The sequence below is a fragment of the Fusarium oxysporum genome, chromosome 4, assembly GCF_000149955.1.
Source record: "Fusarium oxysporum f. sp. lycopersici 4287 chromosome 4, whole genome shotgun sequence".
NCBI lineage: Eukaryota > Fungi > Ascomycota > Sordariomycetes > Hypocreales > Nectriaceae > Fusarium > Fusarium oxysporum.
In genome coordinates, this window is record NC_030989.1 from 1738671 (window position 1) to 1755365 (window position 16695).

Here is a 16695-nt window from a genome sequence, read left to right on the forward strand (position 1 = left end):
AGCCGAATCAGGTAGGAAGGTACGTACCGTACCTGCGTAGATCCCCTCCACACGTGCCAATCGACTTCAGTTTTCAGGGGTTTCGCGGCGGCTGGACACGCTGGGGCAAGGCACAGGAGGGGCGCACCCGCATTGCTTGGGCATGGGTTTGGCAGCGCTAGACTTCTTCGAGTTCGCAACTCTTTAACGATGCACCAGTAGGAATGAGCCTTTGTTTCGAGGGATTGTCTATTAAAGAGAAAAATAGATTAAAAGTTTTGTTCTGTTTATACAATTGATCCGTGCATGAGGAAACATGATGATTCTGTAGAAGCTGAGCTGACGTGTTTCGAATCCTTTATTTAGGCCCCAATGCTCCCTTTTGACCGTGGCATACCGTCACGTTGCGTGGCATTAATGGCTGTGCCCAACGATCCACGCAGATATGCTGACAGTCGATGGTAGGATCGTGGCTGACAACGCCATGGATAAAGTTTCTGTTAGCATTCTCCTTTGACGCACGGAAATCCGTTAGTTTCGACAACTCAGAGATGCATTCTATTTACAGAAAAGGATATCCCTGCTCTGAAGGTCCCCTAGACATTCAAGGGATGTCATATGCTCACTGGGCTGAAACATTCCCTAGGAGCTAAGGTATGCTCTTCAATACTGTGGTCTCCTGTCCCGCAATTTTTCGGAAGCCATTGGTTATTGCCCAATCGTAACAAAACATAATGGTGAATATTGCTACCGTACCGACCACTAAAGCACTTCTCGGACTTGATCCATGATTTGTTGCCCCATCGTTCTCCGGCGCTCTGCCTGACCCTCCGTTGAAGCCTGAGCTCCGGTTGCAACAGAAGTTGTGGAGTTTTCGTCCTCGAGTCGACGTCGAAGGCCTTCAAACTCGGCACTTCGTCTATGAGAGCTTAGCCCTACAACCCAGCCCGGCACTCGCCAGCGCACCAGGGCAGCCGGAAGAAGCCCTTCCCGCCACGAGTATCCCACAATCCATCCAGTGACTGCACCCAGGACCGAGCCTGGCCATTGTAACAATGCGAGATGCAACGCAATGGCGTACTTGTAGGACTTATCCGAGAACGTGAGACCAACGAATGGTCGGTCCGTGGGAGGTGCCTCAGACGTGGCCACTCGATACTTGTACATGTGCGGAACCATGGCATGATACTGAGCCAGGATAGCAAAGATTATAGGAGTTGGTCCAGCCGGGATGTAGTTGAACCATCCAGCAGCGAGAGGCCGCAGTACCATCGAGACAACAGGCGGTATGATGGAGGTGATGAAGAAAGTGACAGTCAAGAAGGACTGCACACAATGCTATCAGCAGTGTAAAAAAGAACGTTTCATGAAAGTCACTTACAGCGAACTTGCGAGAACCCCACATTCGCTCAACGATGCGAAGGTTATATAACGACATGGCAGCAAAAAGTACCTCTGTTGAGTTGACATAGCATAGCTGATAGGCCAAGATTCTCCAGAACTGCCGGTATCTCCATATGTGGGTATCGATAAGAATGTAGAAGTAGTGCTTGACGTCAAGAACACTCGCAATGATAGAGCCAGCTACCAAGCCGACCACACCGAGCCGAGTGACAGGTGTATTGGTGAAAGACATAATGGTGAGGGGCTGTGTCGAGATTCAACGGGACATACTATAGGAATAAGCCGACTCTATCTCCCGTGGGAAGGCGAGGAGTTTCTATCGGATGCAGTTGAGATTTGATTGATTGCAATTGATGTTGAACCTTGGCCTTAAAAATGGCTAGTGTTTTAACAAGAGTGAAGCTATAGATGCAGCTCTAAGAGCTACCTATCCGCAAGGTGGCATTAACTATCACGTGCAGCTTCGGGTAATTATGGATCGCCCCGCATTGCCGTTGAAAAACCCGCTGACGTCGTTTTGACATCGCTTTCTCATCCAATAACAGATCATAGATGAAAGCAATTGGATATACGGTTTTCAACTTTAAAGGCTGATCTACAACAGCAGGGTTGGTGAGGGAACAGCAATTGAGCACCAAATCATCTTTAACGCACTTGGATCCTCGAATCCTGGTTTCTTATCGAAACTTCAACTCTCACCTCGATCGTACCTTCAAACAAGATCGGATAGGTTCCTTGAAGAATCCAGCACTGCACAAGGCTCAACACTCTATAAAATCAGCAGGCAAAGGTAGAGCATAGATATCCACTCTTGGACCGATCATTCAGTAGTAAAATCTCGCTGCTGTACATCTTTCTTTCAGTTTTTTGTTACAGTTATACAAGTATGATTGAACCCTCTGAGCTGCAACAACCCCCACAGCATGGCTAGGTAGGTAGTGCATATTTTGCCCGATTGATGTTTACGGGTTTCCTCCGACTATTCCTGACATAAAAGATGCTGATAAAGTCCGCAATATGAGTCGTATGCAATACTGTTGGTGCCCAAATTTATCCATTGTAGCATAGAGTGAGAGCCTCTGACCTACCATCGTCGTGAAGACTTCCATCTGCTCAAGAATACTTGATCCGCTCGTACCACCCTTTGCTCACTTCGCTTCAACGCCTGTCTTAAGTGAATGCGCCCATGTTGTAGCAGGAAATCGGCTGTCAACAGCCTTCAGTTGCTCAAGTGTAAGGTCAGTACCTGGAGCTCTGTCAATGGAGGTGTCGTGAAAGACAAAACAGTGAAACGACCACCCCACAGCATGTCTCCAGTGGAAGCCTTGTCAATAGCCATGATAGACAAAATAGCAAATTGGATATTTTGTATTCAGTTGAGATCGTTCCGAATGATCAATTGCTGCCCGTTATCGTCAAATAGTATTCGATCAAGGCGGATTTGGAGGGCGATGCCGGCGGTGCCTCCCCAATGCTCACGTGATGGTTCGAAACATAGGTACGCTACCCTGTATCTTGATAGTGATCTCTCAGGGCCGATCACCTCTTCACGATGGAAAGCATTGTCTGTGTTGAGTAAGATGTTCTGGGCGCTAACGAGGCGCGATGTCAAGGAGCGTGACTATAACGATATGGCTGTACTAGCTCTCATGCTGGTTACTTAGCCTTTATTACAAGCACGTTTGGCGTTGGGTACACAAGCAGGAATCTGCCAAGAAATCGTCATCCATAGGATGCTAGGGACGATTAATCCGCTTCTTTCTAGTATCAATCCCTGATCAAATAATGGTATCCCGAATTTTAAGATATGGGATGAAATTGATTCATCTACGCTTGTTTGAATGATGTTCAATTTATTCGTAAAGAAGCCCCGTCTGGGCTCTCTTTAGAGGAGCTTGTATAACCGGCTGTACTCATTCATCTTCATCCTTGATCAACCTCACCTCACCCTTACACCGAAAAACGCACCCTCCACCAGCGGCTCACGCGGATAGGAATAAAGACTCTATCTTGTCGACACAAACATCGAAACTCGCGCCGATCTGTCTTGGGCCCAAGACTTTATCGCTCCCTCTCCCGATCTCCCGCTCCTCCTCACCGAAGCCCGAAAAAACAGGGCATTAATCCCGATCACGCCCTCCACTATCCCGTCACTACCACTCCCTAACATTCACTATGCCACTCGCCAACTTTGGCACCCTAGTTCTCCACCATCTCGTCTTCGTCGCGCATTTGGTTTATTTCCATATTGCTTTTTCGCATATGGAACCTAGTGCCCTCGTGGCTCTCTATTGCGTCTCCAAGCTACTCGCCCGTCGCGCCGACGACATTGACGGCCCTCCTCCAGAATGGCCCCCGCCAGTGATCCAATGGTAGCCGGAGCCGAGCTGCAGCCTCCGTCTCCGTCTCCGGTCCCGCCATCGGGGTCGACTTCGGCCCTGGCTACGGGCTATGAGTCTCCGTCTGAAGAGAACCCACCCTTCTTCTCGGTTGTGGCCTCGGCTCCAGCTGCTCCAGGGACGGCGCATTCAAGACATCATGTCATGCCGCGGCCGGCCCTATCTCAACGGCCATCATATATCACTGCTATAGCTCCTGAGCATACTAATGGTCATGCCCGTCCAGGTCGATTGCTCAACAATGAGTCTACTCTCACATCAAACAGCTTGAACCATGTCATCGCAACAGCCGAGAAGGGCCCCGGAAACCAAAAGGTTAGCATTCGAGATCGCATCGCCTGCTATCAATGGACATATTTCACTATGGTATATCAACGTCTAGCTTTCCGTTGTCGCTGACCTCGCTAACTCTGTAATAGACCATGTCGACTGGAGGCGTTGCAAATATTATTTACTCATGTAAATACACCGTCCCTGATGCTACGTCCCGGAAGAAAATAGCTAACTCTTGCTAGTGAAGTGGGAAGCACCTTGGCTGCGTGGCATTGGCCTCTTCTTCTTTTTTCTCAACATTGTCCTTTTTGCAATGAATTGTATTCTTATATGTACAAGATTCCATCTGAGGCCTGGGAGTTTCGTAAACTCCTTTACGGACCAAGTTGAATCGCTCTTCATATCAGCTTCAGTAGGACCCCCTCCTCTTATGGCATGCTATTAAACTAACAACAACCAGTTGGTCTCGTAAGCAACAAATAGCTATTATCGGGGTTCAAACATATTCTGACAAACTCAGTATTGCTGTAATATTAATCAACACCTGCCAATATGGTATTCCGTACACCGGCGTATGGCTAGTCCACACTATGGAGTGTGTCTTCTGGGTTTACGCTGCCCTGAGCGTCTCTCTCAGCGCATTTCTATATCTTATATTATGGTCCACTCTGTACGCTCAAGTTTATGTGCTCTTCTGACCTGGCCTGCTGACTGTCATGACCAGAATTTTCCCCGTCCATACCATGACGCCAACCTGGGTCTTCCCAGCGTACCCTCTGTTACTCAATGCCCCCTTTGCAGCAAACCTCATCGCGGCTGCAGATTCAGCTGGTCACAAACTATCAACCAACACTGTTGCAATGGCACTCGGGGCCACTGCTATTCAAGGAACCGGTTGTCTGATCGCTTTCATGATTTCGTCGGCCTTCATATACCGCCTCATGACGCAGAAGCTTCCGCGGGATATGCAGAGACCCGGTATCGTACGCACGCACTCTCTCCTTTCTTTAACTTTGCTGACCCTTACTAGTTCATGTCTATCGGTCCCTATGGCTTTACCGCTGCTGGCATAGGTACGTTTCTAATGCCTTGCAACATATGTATCATGTCTGACAACATCAGCTCAACTCGGCAGCCAAGCAGACTTGGTAATACCTCCAAACTTTCTTGACAACCCTCAGTTTGCTGCTATCATTAAAGTCATCAGCATTCTCGTCAGCCTCTGGCTCTGGGGCCTTGCCATGTGGTTCTTCATTGTTTGTGTCGGCGCATTATGGAAATACTCTCTTTCAGGCCATCATTTGCCGTTCCAGATGACGTGGTGGTCTTTCGTTTTCCCCAATACGGCTCTTGTATGTAACCCTTTTCACCGCAGCACTTCTCACTGTATGCTCAATGGGTTTCCTCTAGGTTACTGCTACCAGTGTCATGGGTAAAATATTTGATAGCGATGGCCTGCATATATTTGCCTCTGTCATGACCGCTGCAATCATCATCGTCTGGGCTCTCATCTTTATCCGAATGTGTTGGAGTCTGAAATCGAGAAAACTTCTGTGGCCCAAGGATGGAAAATAGAGCGTATCAGATTGATTGCAGCATGGCACTGTTTTTATGCCATTTCCTTTTGTCTCATCATAACAGTCTTATTGATCAAGATTTCAGCAGGTCTAGCATATCCGAGGTATCCAGGTCAGCATAAACCGGCGTCAGGTATCTTTAGCATAAGGGCAGTCGTCTCAACTATTTATTTAACTTTCGGATCTCGCTACTGCAATTCGTCTTAAAGGAAACTCCTTGATACAAACATCCAGTGGCATGACCAAGTCAACGCAAGGAAAATGCCATTTATTTCCCTGACAGGAACTCCAAAATCATCCACAATGCCGTTCATAAAACAGGTCTTCGTCATTGCGCGCTTCTCATGAAAACAACAACAACAATAGAATGATCCAAGTCAAGATATCTTGATTCGCTCATCGGAATCTGCAAACGCCGCCAAACTCCATTAGCAATACCTCCGTACTAGTACATACAACCTCTCCTGCGGTCTCCAAGATAAATAACAATAAGTGAGAAGCATGGTTACTTTATAACTTCGCCTTGACACCTTCTCCAGCTGTAGCCTCGAGATTGACGGTTACCTCGCCTGTCTTCTCCCCGTGGCCGAAGAAGATGACTTGAACAGTCAAATCATCACTAAGAATTATTAGTAATAAGCTACTTAACACCAATGTCATAACTTACCGGTATCGTCGCGAGAAAGGCGAAGGCAGCGTGAGCAAAGCGCAGACCTGCTCGTCGTTGTTGCCACCAAGGGCGTTTCGGACAAGGTGTGTAGCAACATTCTTATCCTTCACGGTGAACCGATCCTTAGCATCCGGGTCAATGCCCCATTGTTGAACGCGAATAGGGGTCTTGTTGCCATCAGGTCCGGCGGTCTTGCTCCCCTCAACGGGTAAAGGTGTTTTGGATGAGCCAAAGATCTTGTTCCATGCAGCATCAAACTGCGAGTTGGTTCCAGACTGTCCCTGAGTCTCAATCCACTTGCCTACAAGGCCAACAACTTCTTCATTCGTAAGCATCTCCCAGAGGCCATCGGTTGCCAGGACAAGGAAATCGCCATTTTCGGGGTGGACCTTGGTAGTTGTAACGATAGGCTCGGCGGTGACATAGGGAGGAGTCTTTAAGAGAGGTGAAGGGCTGCGACCGAAGAAGTTCTCGCGTAACTTCCAGGCAACATCTCTGCTCCACTTGTAGACGGCGTCTCCAAAGGCACGACTAGGCTCTAATCCACCAAGAACACGGCCATTTCGGATGACGTTGTCCTCCCCAGGATGCTCCTTGCGCATGCGCTCAACCTCTTGAGGGTTACTACCCGTCTGATCCTCTGATAGAGCAGTGGCTGTCCACTTTCCGTTCCCTGCCCTGCGGCCAAGGACTGCGCGAGAGTCACCAGTGCATGCAACCCGCAGGAGGTTGCTGCGGCTGTCGTAGAATGACAGCAGGGCGCACGATCCAGATAGAGCGGGCTGTAGAAGCTCGGCTGCAACAGTCTTGGAACCGCCCTTGAACACCTTCTCCACGCTCTTGTGAACGATCTCGTTATCCAGGTTGTTGAACCCAGTCTTGATGGCCAGGTTTACTGCATCCTCAGAAGGAAGATCGCCGGAAGCCTTCTTGTAGGTTTCGTTCAATTCGCGGGCGACGTAGTTAATCAGGCTTTCCCTCAACGTTGCAGAAGTAGTCCATCCCCTATGTCGTGTGAGTCAACACCCTCTTTTCAAGCTGTGACACAAGCTCTATCACAAGATGAACACTTACGAATGGCCGTCAAAAACACCCCAAAACATCCAATCGCTGTTATCTGTCTCGACGGAAGATCTGCTGGGGACTTGAACAATCTTTTCGGCGTGATCATCCTCAATAGGGTCATTACTGGGCAGCTGTACCAGGTCGTAACGTGTAACACCCTGTCCTCGGCTGACGGAAAAAGACTGTTCGAGGCGTCGAAGCTTCTGTGTTGCTTGGTCGGGTGTCAACATTTCGACGATGCGGCGCCCGTCGTCACTAGTTGCCTTGGAGATGGGCCCCTCGCCAACAATGGTGCCTTGTCTAAGTTCGTCGGCGCCCACTACGAGAACAGTCCGAGTAGGTAATACATCCGCTGTCTGAGTTGACGCGAGGCTAGTCCTAGAGCCTACACCCGAGCCGGGGGGGATGTCAGAGCTGTTGAGAGAGTACCAGGCGCCGTATCCGACGACGATACTGGATACAAGCGCGACTGGCAGGCGACGAAAGTACATAGAGGATCTTAGGGGAATGGCACCTGCAGGGTTGCGGCGAGCGCTTCGAGCGTGTGCACTAGCCTTGGATCGTGCCTGGGCGAGAGCGAAGGACGAGACGGCGAAACCACGACGAGGAGTGCGGGAGAGGGTGCGGACGGTCGAAAGTGAGGTCGTCCTTAAGGCTCTCACTGCGGCTCGATTCATCTGGACGACGGCGGGGGAGCTTAGGGCCAGCCTGGCAGAAGATTGAAGAATTAACCTATGGTTATGAAGAAAAGGCAGAAACTGTTGAACTCTTGATATAAAAAAACAAATAAAATAACCGATGACAAAGTAGACAAAGTCAAGGGGAAACAGAAGGACGGTGATAGTGATAGATGATGAAGGTGGATGAAAGCTAGTGGTGTAGGTGGGTCTACGCGCTATCTTATCTCGGCCATTCCCCTCTGAGATGGTAATTATAGCCTGAGGTGAAGCTTAGTCTTGAGTGACTGCGAAGATCGGAGCTTGATGTTTTGAATGAATATTTAATATTTGCATGATCTGACTTGTTTGCCTCTTCTTTGCACATTCATACAAAACACCTACCTAGACCTTACACTGCGATTTATCCCGAGCTCTCTCACATTCTCATAGTCACGTCTCACGTCTTAGTCGGTCAGCCCCACGTGAGCCAGCGGAATAGCAGCCGACCTGAGCTTAACTCACACCAGTGTATACACCGACGTCTACCGAGGCTCTCGCTCTTCACTGCTGTTTCAGAGGCTCTGTGCTGGGTGACCCTAAGTCCTGAATAAGTCAAGCCTTGACCAAGGCAGTAGTCCTGTGAGCTTTACCAACCCCGGATTGTTTTCTCACATGTTAGTGAGAACCCTTGCACATTGTCACTAGTTACACTCTCTTGATGACATTGAAACCTCATGTGTCAACATCTGTGTTCATAACTCATTGAGTGCCTGCAGATATCAAGACTCACCAAATCGAGACCTCCTCCGATGGATCAACAGCAGGAGGCTTCATCAGCCCCAAGGTCACTCACGGGAGCTGACCGCATCAGAGCTCTGAAAGATGAAACTGCAATCTTCACTGCATTTGACACATACCCGTGGACAAAAGATAAGAACTTTATGGTAATTTTATATCACATAATATTATATGATTTATAAGTCGGCCACTGACATTAATTCCAGTCTGGTCTCTACGCTATTCTTGGTGAACCAGGCCAGCAAAACCCTCAAGCATCTCTCGCAGATATGGCTATCCACGCTCGAATATTCTACTATGCTCAGCGCATTGGTGTCAGTATTGAATTCAGCGCCTACAAGGCGTGGCTTGCCAGCAATTCTGACCATCAACCCCCGGATGTTTTGCCTGAGGAATATCGTCAGCGAGACGAAGCCAATGCTTCTCCAGCGCCGGTCCTAGACTGGCAGAAAGCTGCACCAAAAACAGATCTCTACGTTGATCGGAAAACCGCTGCTGCTCAGTCTGGCTCACAAGATCAACCAAGTTACCCAATGGGATTTGCCGAAATGATCAAACTTATCCAAGAAGGCAAGCCTGTGCCTGGTATCCGCCAGATCCCAAACACTGTTGTCAGAGATCCTGTAGGTCCAAATCTGAGCGGCGACAGCGCGCCTACGCTTCTACTATGCTAATCTTGATACAGGCTGTGAAGCCAGTTGGAGCGAGAGCTGTTCCCAGAAAGCCGTGGGAAAAAGATACCACAGTTGACATGCCTGTTCTCCCCGACCTACCAAAAGCACTCGATACAGAATTTCCCCCAGTACAAGACGATGGGCCTGTTTCTTCGGCAGCTGGGGCTTCTTAGATTCCAGAACGCCATTTCTCAATATCATATAGCATCAATGGCGTTGGGAGTAGCGATCGCTGGCAAAAATACACTTGATTCTGACGTTGGGCGGAACAAAATCACCGAGGTACTATAAATATGGCGACGTACTATCACAGTATACAGGAGAGGCATATAGGATAATAAAAGCATCAATCGTTTATTAAAAGGTGCTTAATAACTACCGTAACAATCCGAGTGCTATAGGGAGACGCCGAAACCCAGCATCCGCATAGAAAAACAACATACAAACTCGTGAACTCTCCCCGACCTCTAAGGGCATCCTTTCGGATCACCATCACTCATACTTGCTGATTGACTGAAGAAGTGTGGCTCTAGTATCCCATTAGGCGCGTTCCCGCTCACCTTCCGAGTAGCAGCCTATGAGTGGTGGGATAAGAGGGCCAGTCCTGCGAGGGCTGCTGTGGTGATTAGCATCTGCCATCTCCTCCATATTGCAAAATCGATAACCATAATGTGTCCAAGGCACCCGAGCAGGCTGTAGCCAGCTAGGCGTAGGATGACGTGTGATCTGTAAATTACTTGCGTTGGAAGATGTTTCTTAAGAAAGGTCGACATATTCTGGTTTGTTGCGTGATCTTGACGAGTGGAATGATTGGTGATTCAGATAGGGTTCCTTGACACGGATGAAAAAAAGAATGAAAAGAAAACAAGGGTAGAGTGGGGGAGGCTCTGAATTTCCAGCAGGCAGATATCCTCGTCGATGTCAAAGATCGATGGGCAAGGTAGAAAGACTCTAGCGGTAACCATTGTTGTAGCGCGGCCCAGGTCCCATGCGTCCGCCCATCCCAGGGCCAGCACCAGGACCAGGGCGAGTTGCGACCGCGTGGTTGGTACAAAGCATACCAACTCGGGAGCCGAACTTGGACCCTCGCAGTGAAACCATGTGCTTTCGAATGTGGGCAGCAACGATTTCGCGATGCTGGGGAGAGGCATTGTTAAGAATCCACTGAATGAGATAGTTGCCGTATTGGTCACTTGCAATGTCAATCAGTGGGATGCGAGTACGGTCACGACGACCTTCACAGACTCGGTCTAGGTAACGACCAAGGAATTCTGCACCTCCAATTTTGAGACACTTCTCGACGACCTTTGAAGCGAACTGGTCGGTACTGTACTCAGCGGCGTAACGAATAACATGGTCAATAGCTCGACTGCGATCCGGGGGAGCACCGTGTTCACAAATATGCTGGATACACCAGTTGCCAAATTGCCCATGGGCGACGATGTCAATGTTGGCAAGGACTTCTTCGATACAAGGGCGCTGTTGGTACGAGTTAGCTTATGATTTTGACGATCAATGGGACAACTTACCTTATCCTCCTCGAGGCAGTTTTCAAAAATGTTCTGCACGACAAGACTACCGGTCTCTCCCAGGGCAACCTCGTGCCACATGCCCCTCAGAGCGTCATTGACAAATTTCATGATTTGTGGGGGTGACTCTGTCCAACGCAGCTCAAAAAGCTTCTGCCAGACGTGGCAGGCATAACGGTGAATGACCGTTTCCGGGATTCGACGAAGAAGCTCGTGGACCATGATAGCCTTGAAGTTTTCAGGAACAGAGTCAAATGCCTTTTGAACGACATGACATCCGAAGGGATCCATAGAGAGATTCAGCGTGTTGCCCCGAATGGCTTCCGCGATGTTGATGACTTGGTCAGGTGTCCCATGCTCAAAGCATCGCTGCACCAAAAAGTTGCCAAAGCGGTTGATCATCAATGGATAGGCCTGGGCGACGATCGCGTCGACAATTTCGAACTTCTGGTCAGCGGTTCCAACCTTGAGCTTCTGCTGCAGAAAGATGGAAGCTTGTTGGTCGTTGTTGCAGACGATTTTGTCGACAATGTACTTCCAGTTGCAGTTCACATTGCGATCCAAAAGACGGCGATAATTCAGCGGCTCTGTCGGAGCGAGGTAGGTCTGGTCATCGGGGGCCAACACCTGTCTCGGGTTTAGCGTCCTGTGTGAGTACAACGCAGGCAAACCGACCTCATTCTTCCACCCAGAACCAGTGGTGAACTCGGAAGCGTGAGGCGAGAGAGGTGTTCCAGCGGGGTTGGGATATGGTGGGTACACACCCATAGGACCCAATCCTTGGGGAGCATTCGACGGTGCTCCAGGTGCAGGACTTCCCATGTAGTCGGACTGATTCATGGGACTATTAAATCCTCCTCCGCAGCCAGGTCCGAATGGTTGAGGTGAGTTGAAACGGCCCTCGAAGCGGTTTCCTCGACGCCCGTAGTTCGATCGCATCATCTCCGTATCTGGGGTCAGGCGTTCACTTCGATATCCTTCCATCACGGGAAAGGGCGTTCCGGTAGGTTCAGAACACGGTTGGCTGAAGAGACGCCCTCCGAGCCATTTTCCTGGGGTTGGTTCAATGACTGGTGTCTGGACTGTGTTGGCAAAAATTGGCTGATTGCCCCAGATCTCTCGGGTACGATTGAATGTGGAAGCGGACATAGCGTCACTGGTGTCAGAATGACTGTCATCGGGAGGGCCCCAGGCATTCTCGCGAGGGGGGTAAACTGGACCACGGGTTCCGAAAGGGGGCACATCGGCTGTAGTCTTCACAACGCGTGTCTCGGCTAGTTCTTGATCAAGCTTCGAGATTTCGTTCTGTGCCTGAGCGAGCTGTAACTTCAAACGCATTACCTCTTCGCTCTCGCTACGAGCTTCATCCAAGGTGGCACTTGCAGGGCGCGTGGTAGGAGCTGTGCTCGGGAAAGCATCAGTAGCAGGAGTGACGGGAAGAGAGTTGCTCGAAGATGCATGATCAAATGCTCTCGCATACTGGTTGGTTTCGTCCCTGAGCTTGTTGGCATCGTTTTGCTGATTCAGGGCAGATTGCTGCTCGGAGAGCTTCGCAAGGAATTTATCCACAGGGTACACCTGATCGGTGGTCGAGCTATCATGGCTGAGTTTCATCTTCTAACACGGTCAGCAACTTGCAAACTAGACAGCTTGGACAGACGCTTGGTTTCACCTTTGGAAGGCCTTGATTCGCCAACTTCGAAGTGGATAGAGCGGCGATGTTCTTCTTTGCAGGGATGCTCTTGCCAGCTTCCTTCTGCGTCCGGAGTTAGTAGGTGGTTCTTAAACGTTGGCAAGAAGAGATTCCATCAAGGATGAACTTTATTAAAGAATGTTGATGTGGGAAAAGTCTACTTACCGAGCCCGGGACAAGTGGCAAGGGATTTGAGTTTTCGGCCTGCACACTGGCAGCGAAGATGGGGACAGTCCGTTCAGGAGATACCCCAGTAGACCCAGCTGAGGACATGATGTCGCAACAATTGATCCGAGCCTCGACGAAGTGGTTTTGGTGATGTAACAATCAAATAAGAATCGTAGATGACAGAGTGAGCTCTAGGGAACACACGATGAGATAGTGAACGAGTGTAGATGTGTCAAGTTTGTGGTCCAAGAAGGAGTTGATTGTGAAAGGAAGAGAGTGTAGAGGGGAGAGTGAAGAAAAGGAAGAAAAGGGAGAGAGGATGGTGGTGAAGGAAGGGGAGGTTATTCACTGACGCAAACTTTTCCGCAGGGCCAAGCAGGAGGGAAGTGCGGATGAAAGAAGCATAGAAGCGGCAGGTGCCAGCAGCCGACAGTAACAGCCCAACCACCAGTGTTCCTTCCACCTTTATTGCAAGCGTCAGTCCCAGCGGGCACCCGACTGGCAGTGGAAGCAAATAGGGGCATATTATGGAAGACCATGCGGTTTTACAGCGACATGGCACCCTGAATTCTCGAATTTGTTCGAGCATACAAGAAAGTCAGTGTTCCGAATCGTGTATGATTCAGTCTCATAAGACACATCGATATATGCAGGACAGGCTCCGCAACACATGGCGCACATGCCAACCTAAGCTCCTAACCTTGGACTTGTATCGAAGGTGGTCGGTATTCTAGCCGAAAGTTTTTGCTTCAGTTAGGAGTCAATGTCCATAGGAGCTGATGTAAGAGCGAAAGGAATAAACTAGATGTCAGTCCTTGACTCCACGCGACACAATGTTAGAGAAAAGGCTTATGATCAGGCAGCTGTGATATCAAAGAGTTCACTGGAAACCTTTGACACAATTTTGATTGAGCGGAGTTGGTGTGTGTTTGCAAATGCATTTGTTACCTTAGCACAGATCATGTTTCTTTGGCCGAGGCGTCAATGTTAGGTTCAGGAGTCATGCGAAAAGCCTCCGAGTTGTTGGAGTATATCTATAGTCGAACAGCCCACTAGATTGAACATCGAGAGGGACAGCACAAAGAGTAGAAATTTCGAAATACGATTCATGCAATGAGTACTGATACAAATGATTATACATACGGCGATAGAAGGCCACTTGGAGGTCTATTGGCTCTTACAGCCACCTTTATGCCTCGATCAAGCTTTATGAGTCGTACAATTGGCGTATGGATTGGCACATCGTTCAACACTCATGATCCATGGTAAGATGTCTCTTTGCCGCCAGGGCCAACATTGGAAATATCGTTGTCATTGTTGTTTGATTTATCGCTTCTTGCCAGTGGGAGCTGTCGGGTGTTAGTAGCTTTTCCCGGCATGGTACAATCGACATACCTGGAGGTCCCTTCTTCTTCTTGGGTGCACTCTTTCCACGGAGCTTGAGCCTAGAGATCACGCCGTCAGCACTTATGCATATCCTCGAGGTTCCCGATATCTAGCTTACTCCTCAATGTACTCGAAGCGATCCTCCTCGCCCTCATCCCAGGTAGCCAGTGTCGGTCCGAACTCGCGCTTTAGATCCTTGATCGTCGCTGTCTTTCGAGGATAGTACGCCGCCATGGCCGGTCCTCTTAATCGCTGTCGCAGGACCTTATTGCCCATGCGTACGCCTTCGGGGTTGTATGAGGTCGCGAAGACCTGGCATTGCGCCTGCAGAATGTCATTAGATGGACCCAAGTCATAGCATGAGCAGCCTCACCTTTACCAAGTCCAATATACGCGCTCGTGGGACACTCATTGTGGCGTCTTTGGCATCAATTGTTGCTCTTGTTAACTTTTTTGAAGCTTGACTTGACGTCTGATGTGAAGTTGAGCAAAACATTTGATTGGCCAGGGCGAGCATCTAGTGGATCACTCAGAGGAGTGCCTTGAGACCAACCAAAACTCCGATGCCTCCACTCCATTGAAGATATTGGGCGCCCGCGACTAGATTTACAAGTTGGAAATCGATCAAAAATTACATAAGACGAGTACTTGGGGAATTGTCTACAGAATCCGCTGTTGCGATTATAATTCTATTTTAAATACTCATAAAATGTTTCATAAAACTTGAGTTATTCTTCTACTTCCTAGCTTAAGGTAGGTACCTTGAGTAGTTTTAATAGCCTAGATAGAAACAATATAAGAAAGAAAACATATAAATTTAGAAATTAAAATCAAGCTTCCATACAGTCCCTTAGCTCAAATTCCCAAATCATCTACAGTACCTTACTCATGCAGGCCACAGAGGCTAAATGTTGTCATGGTACGAGTGTCAGAAGACTTAACGATCTTGAATTAGGGTGCGGAAAGTACATCGACTACCTATATGCCTTACGAAGCTAGTACTTAAAAAAGATCCAAATGAAACTCATCTCAAATACGGTATCTTAAAGTTGTCCAAGAATTTTTGTCACTCATGGTTCAAGTATCAAGTTTTCTGCCAGCTGAGAACTTTCATAGCTGAATTGTGGGTCTTGTCCCTAAGATTGGATGAAACATCGAAAAACACGAGACTTATCTTTTTAATTCGCGTCCCGTTATAACAAGAATCAACAATGTCTAAAAGGCCGAATCAAGATGCTCACAGCGAAGAGGATGAGCCACGCAAGCGCGTGCAACTTAATTCAGAAAAAGCTCCTCTGTCTGGGACTATTGCCACTGTCGCTCCTGGGGTGTCGCGCTGGACCGTGGCAGACATCCCTCCAAGCCTACCACCTCTGCCACGGATAAGCCCAGAACTAGAGGAGCAAGTTTTCAGACATCCCGGGCTGGGAGAGCCTAACTACGAAAGATTGGAGTGGTATGGTGATGCGGCCCTCGAAATGATATCCACGGAGCTGGTCTTTGAAACTTTCGAATACCTCCCCACCGGACGAAGTAGTCAACTTCGTGAACAACTGGTCCGTAACCTCACACTCTCAGATTATTATCGACAATACGGCATGCAGCATAAAACAAAGATTCCCGCGGATATGGGCTCAATGGTGGATATGATACGTCGAAGCGGGAGAGACAAGGAGACGATCAAGATTCAAGGCGACGTTTTCGAGGCATACGTTGGAGCAGTCGTCAAATCAGATCCCCAGCACGGGGCCGCGAACGCCGTCGCTTGGCTCAAAGCGCTCTGGGCTCGGACAATCAAGGACCAAATCAGGCAAGCAGAGCAGCATCGTAAAAACGACCTGAAAGGTCAGCGATTTCTGGCTCGATCCTCTGCGACTACACCACCCACGGAACAGACAGTCACTACACAAGCCATACCAACCGCGAAGCCCAAGGCGCCATCGACCAACAAAGATCGCCTTTCTCGAGCAATCGTCGTCAGGGGCATCAAACTTCGTTACGAAGATATGCCTTGCAACAAGAAGGATAAGAACCTCAAACTCCCCTTGTTTACTGTTGGCATCTATCTGGATGGGTGGGGAGAGGCCGGGAAGCTGCTGGGTTTCGGGACGGCTCTCGGAAAGAAAGAAGCTGGTGAGAGAGCAGCGAAGTCTGTCTTGGAGAATAAGAAGCAATTGAAGGTATATGAAGCTAAGAAAGAGGCTTGGATGAAGGAAGCACACGAAAAGGAGCCAGCTGCTCAGGCATAATGCTGGATGAGAGAATTCTGGAAACATGAAACCCGGGTCACGATGAGATTATGAATACATCGCATAGTTCCTCAAAAATCATAAAGTAAATACCATTTTATAACAAGCTAATTAAAAAAATCCAATAATGAATAACTCTATAAATATATATATATATGTATATAATAATAAA

General features: G+C 48.7%; 7 protein-coding genes across 11 annotated transcripts; 3 read left to right on the forward strand and 4 right to left on the reverse strand.

The window, feature by feature from the left end:
* Nucleotides 1-215: 215 nt before the first annotated feature.
* FOXG_07979 (uncharacterized protein) lies at nucleotides 216-1786 on the reverse strand. Its single transcript, XM_018386690.1, has 2 exons — nucleotides 1361-1786; nucleotides 216-1305 (listed from the first exon to the last, which is right to left on the reverse strand). The coding sequence occupies exons 1-2, from the start codon at nucleotides 1613-1615 to the stop codon at nucleotides 742-744; spliced, it is 819 nt and encodes a 272-aa protein (XP_018243873.1). The 5' UTR covers nucleotides 1616-1786; the 3' UTR covers nucleotides 216-741.
* Nucleotides 1787-3731: 1945 nt separating this feature from the next.
* FOXG_07980 (uncharacterized protein) lies at nucleotides 3732-5630 on the forward strand (the record flags this gene model as incomplete). Its single annotated transcript, XM_018386691.1, has 9 exons — nucleotides 3732-4148; nucleotides 4202-4241; nucleotides 4298-4467; nucleotides 4516-4523; nucleotides 4576-4725; nucleotides 4780-5038; nucleotides 5086-5128; nucleotides 5178-5407; nucleotides 5466-5630. The coding sequence occupies 9 exons, from the start codon at nucleotides 3732-3734 to the stop codon at nucleotides 5628-5630; spliced, it is 1482 nt and encodes a 493-aa protein (XP_018243874.1).
* Nucleotides 5631-6142: 512 nt separating this feature from the next.
* Nucleotides 6143-8044, reverse strand: FOXG_07981 (uncharacterized protein; the record flags this gene model as incomplete). The annotated part of the gene is made up of 3 exons (XM_018386692.1): nucleotides 6143-6251; nucleotides 6300-7307; nucleotides 7377-8044. The coding sequence occupies 3 exons, from the start codon at nucleotides 8042-8044 to the stop codon at nucleotides 6143-6145; spliced, it is 1785 nt and encodes a 594-aa protein (XP_018243875.1).
* A 271-nt stretch (nucleotides 8045-8315) lies between these two features.
* Nucleotides 8316-10979, forward strand: FOXG_07982 (uncharacterized protein). Of its 5 annotated transcripts, none has more exons than XM_018386694.1 (4): nucleotides 8316-8665; nucleotides 8803-8970; nucleotides 9031-9447; nucleotides 9510-10979. In XM_018386694.1, the coding sequence occupies exons 2-4, from the start codon at nucleotides 8836-8838 to the stop codon at nucleotides 9669-9671; spliced, it is 714 nt and encodes a 237-aa protein (XP_018243877.1). In that variant the 5' UTR covers nucleotides 8316-8665; nucleotides 8803-8835; the 3' UTR covers nucleotides 9672-10979. The 5 variants fall into 5 exon arrangements, with proteins under 5 accessions (XP_018243877.1, XP_018243876.1, XP_018243878.1 ...); XM_018386695.1 differs by having other exon boundaries at nucleotides 8332-8700; nucleotides 9510-9931; XM_018386693.1 differs by having other exon boundaries at nucleotides 8316-8970.
* FOXG_07983 (uncharacterized protein) lies at nucleotides 10450-12993 on the reverse strand (the record flags this gene model as incomplete). The annotated part of the gene is made up of 4 exons (XM_018386698.1): nucleotides 10450-10977; nucleotides 11028-12644; nucleotides 12700-12783; nucleotides 12886-12993. 4 exons carry the CDS (start codon nucleotides 12991-12993, stop codon nucleotides 10450-10452), a joined length of 2337 nt encoding a protein of 778 aa, XP_018243881.1.
* A 1221-nt stretch (nucleotides 12994-14214) lies between these two features.
* FOXG_07984 (uncharacterized protein) lies at nucleotides 14215-14686 on the reverse strand (the record flags this gene model as incomplete). Its single annotated transcript, XM_018386699.1, has 4 exons — nucleotides 14215-14237; nucleotides 14284-14333; nucleotides 14393-14598; nucleotides 14648-14686. 4 exons carry the CDS (start codon nucleotides 14684-14686, stop codon nucleotides 14215-14217), a joined length of 318 nt encoding a protein of 105 aa, XP_018243882.1.
* A 737-nt stretch (nucleotides 14687-15423) lies between these two features.
* On the forward strand, nucleotides 15424-16663 carry FOXG_07985 (ribonuclease III). The gene has a single exon (XM_018386700.1). It carries the CDS (start codon nucleotides 15486-15488, stop codon nucleotides 16521-16523), a length of 1038 nt encoding a protein of 345 aa, XP_018243883.1. The 5' UTR covers nucleotides 15424-15485; the 3' UTR covers nucleotides 16524-16663.
* Nucleotides 16664-16695: the final 32 nt, after the last annotated feature.

Coding starts and splice junctions, on each gene's coding strand:
- FOXG_07979 (XM_018386690.1), bottom strand. CDS start 1,615: ATGTCTTTCACCAATACACCTGTCACTCGGCTCGGTGTGGTCGGCTTG. Junction 1,306..1,360: donor GGGGTTCTCGCAAGTTCGCT/GTAAGTGACTTT, acceptor CATTGTGTGCAG/TCCTTCTTGACTGTCACTTT.
- FOXG_07982 (XM_018386693.1), top strand. CDS start 8,836: ATGGATCAACAGCAGGAGGCTTCATCAGCCCCAAGGTCACTCACGGGA. Junction 8,971..9,030: donor CAAAAGATAAGAACTTTATG/GTAATTTTATAT, acceptor CATTAATTCCAG/TCTGGTCTCTACGCTATTCT. Junction 9,448..9,509: donor ACACTGTTGTCAGAGATCCT/GTAGGTCCAAAT, acceptor ATCTTGATACAG/GCTGTGAAGCCAGTTGGAGC.
- FOXG_07985 (XM_018386700.1), top strand. CDS start 15,486: ATGTCTAAAAGGCCGAATCAAGATGCTCACAGCGAAGAGGATGAGCCA.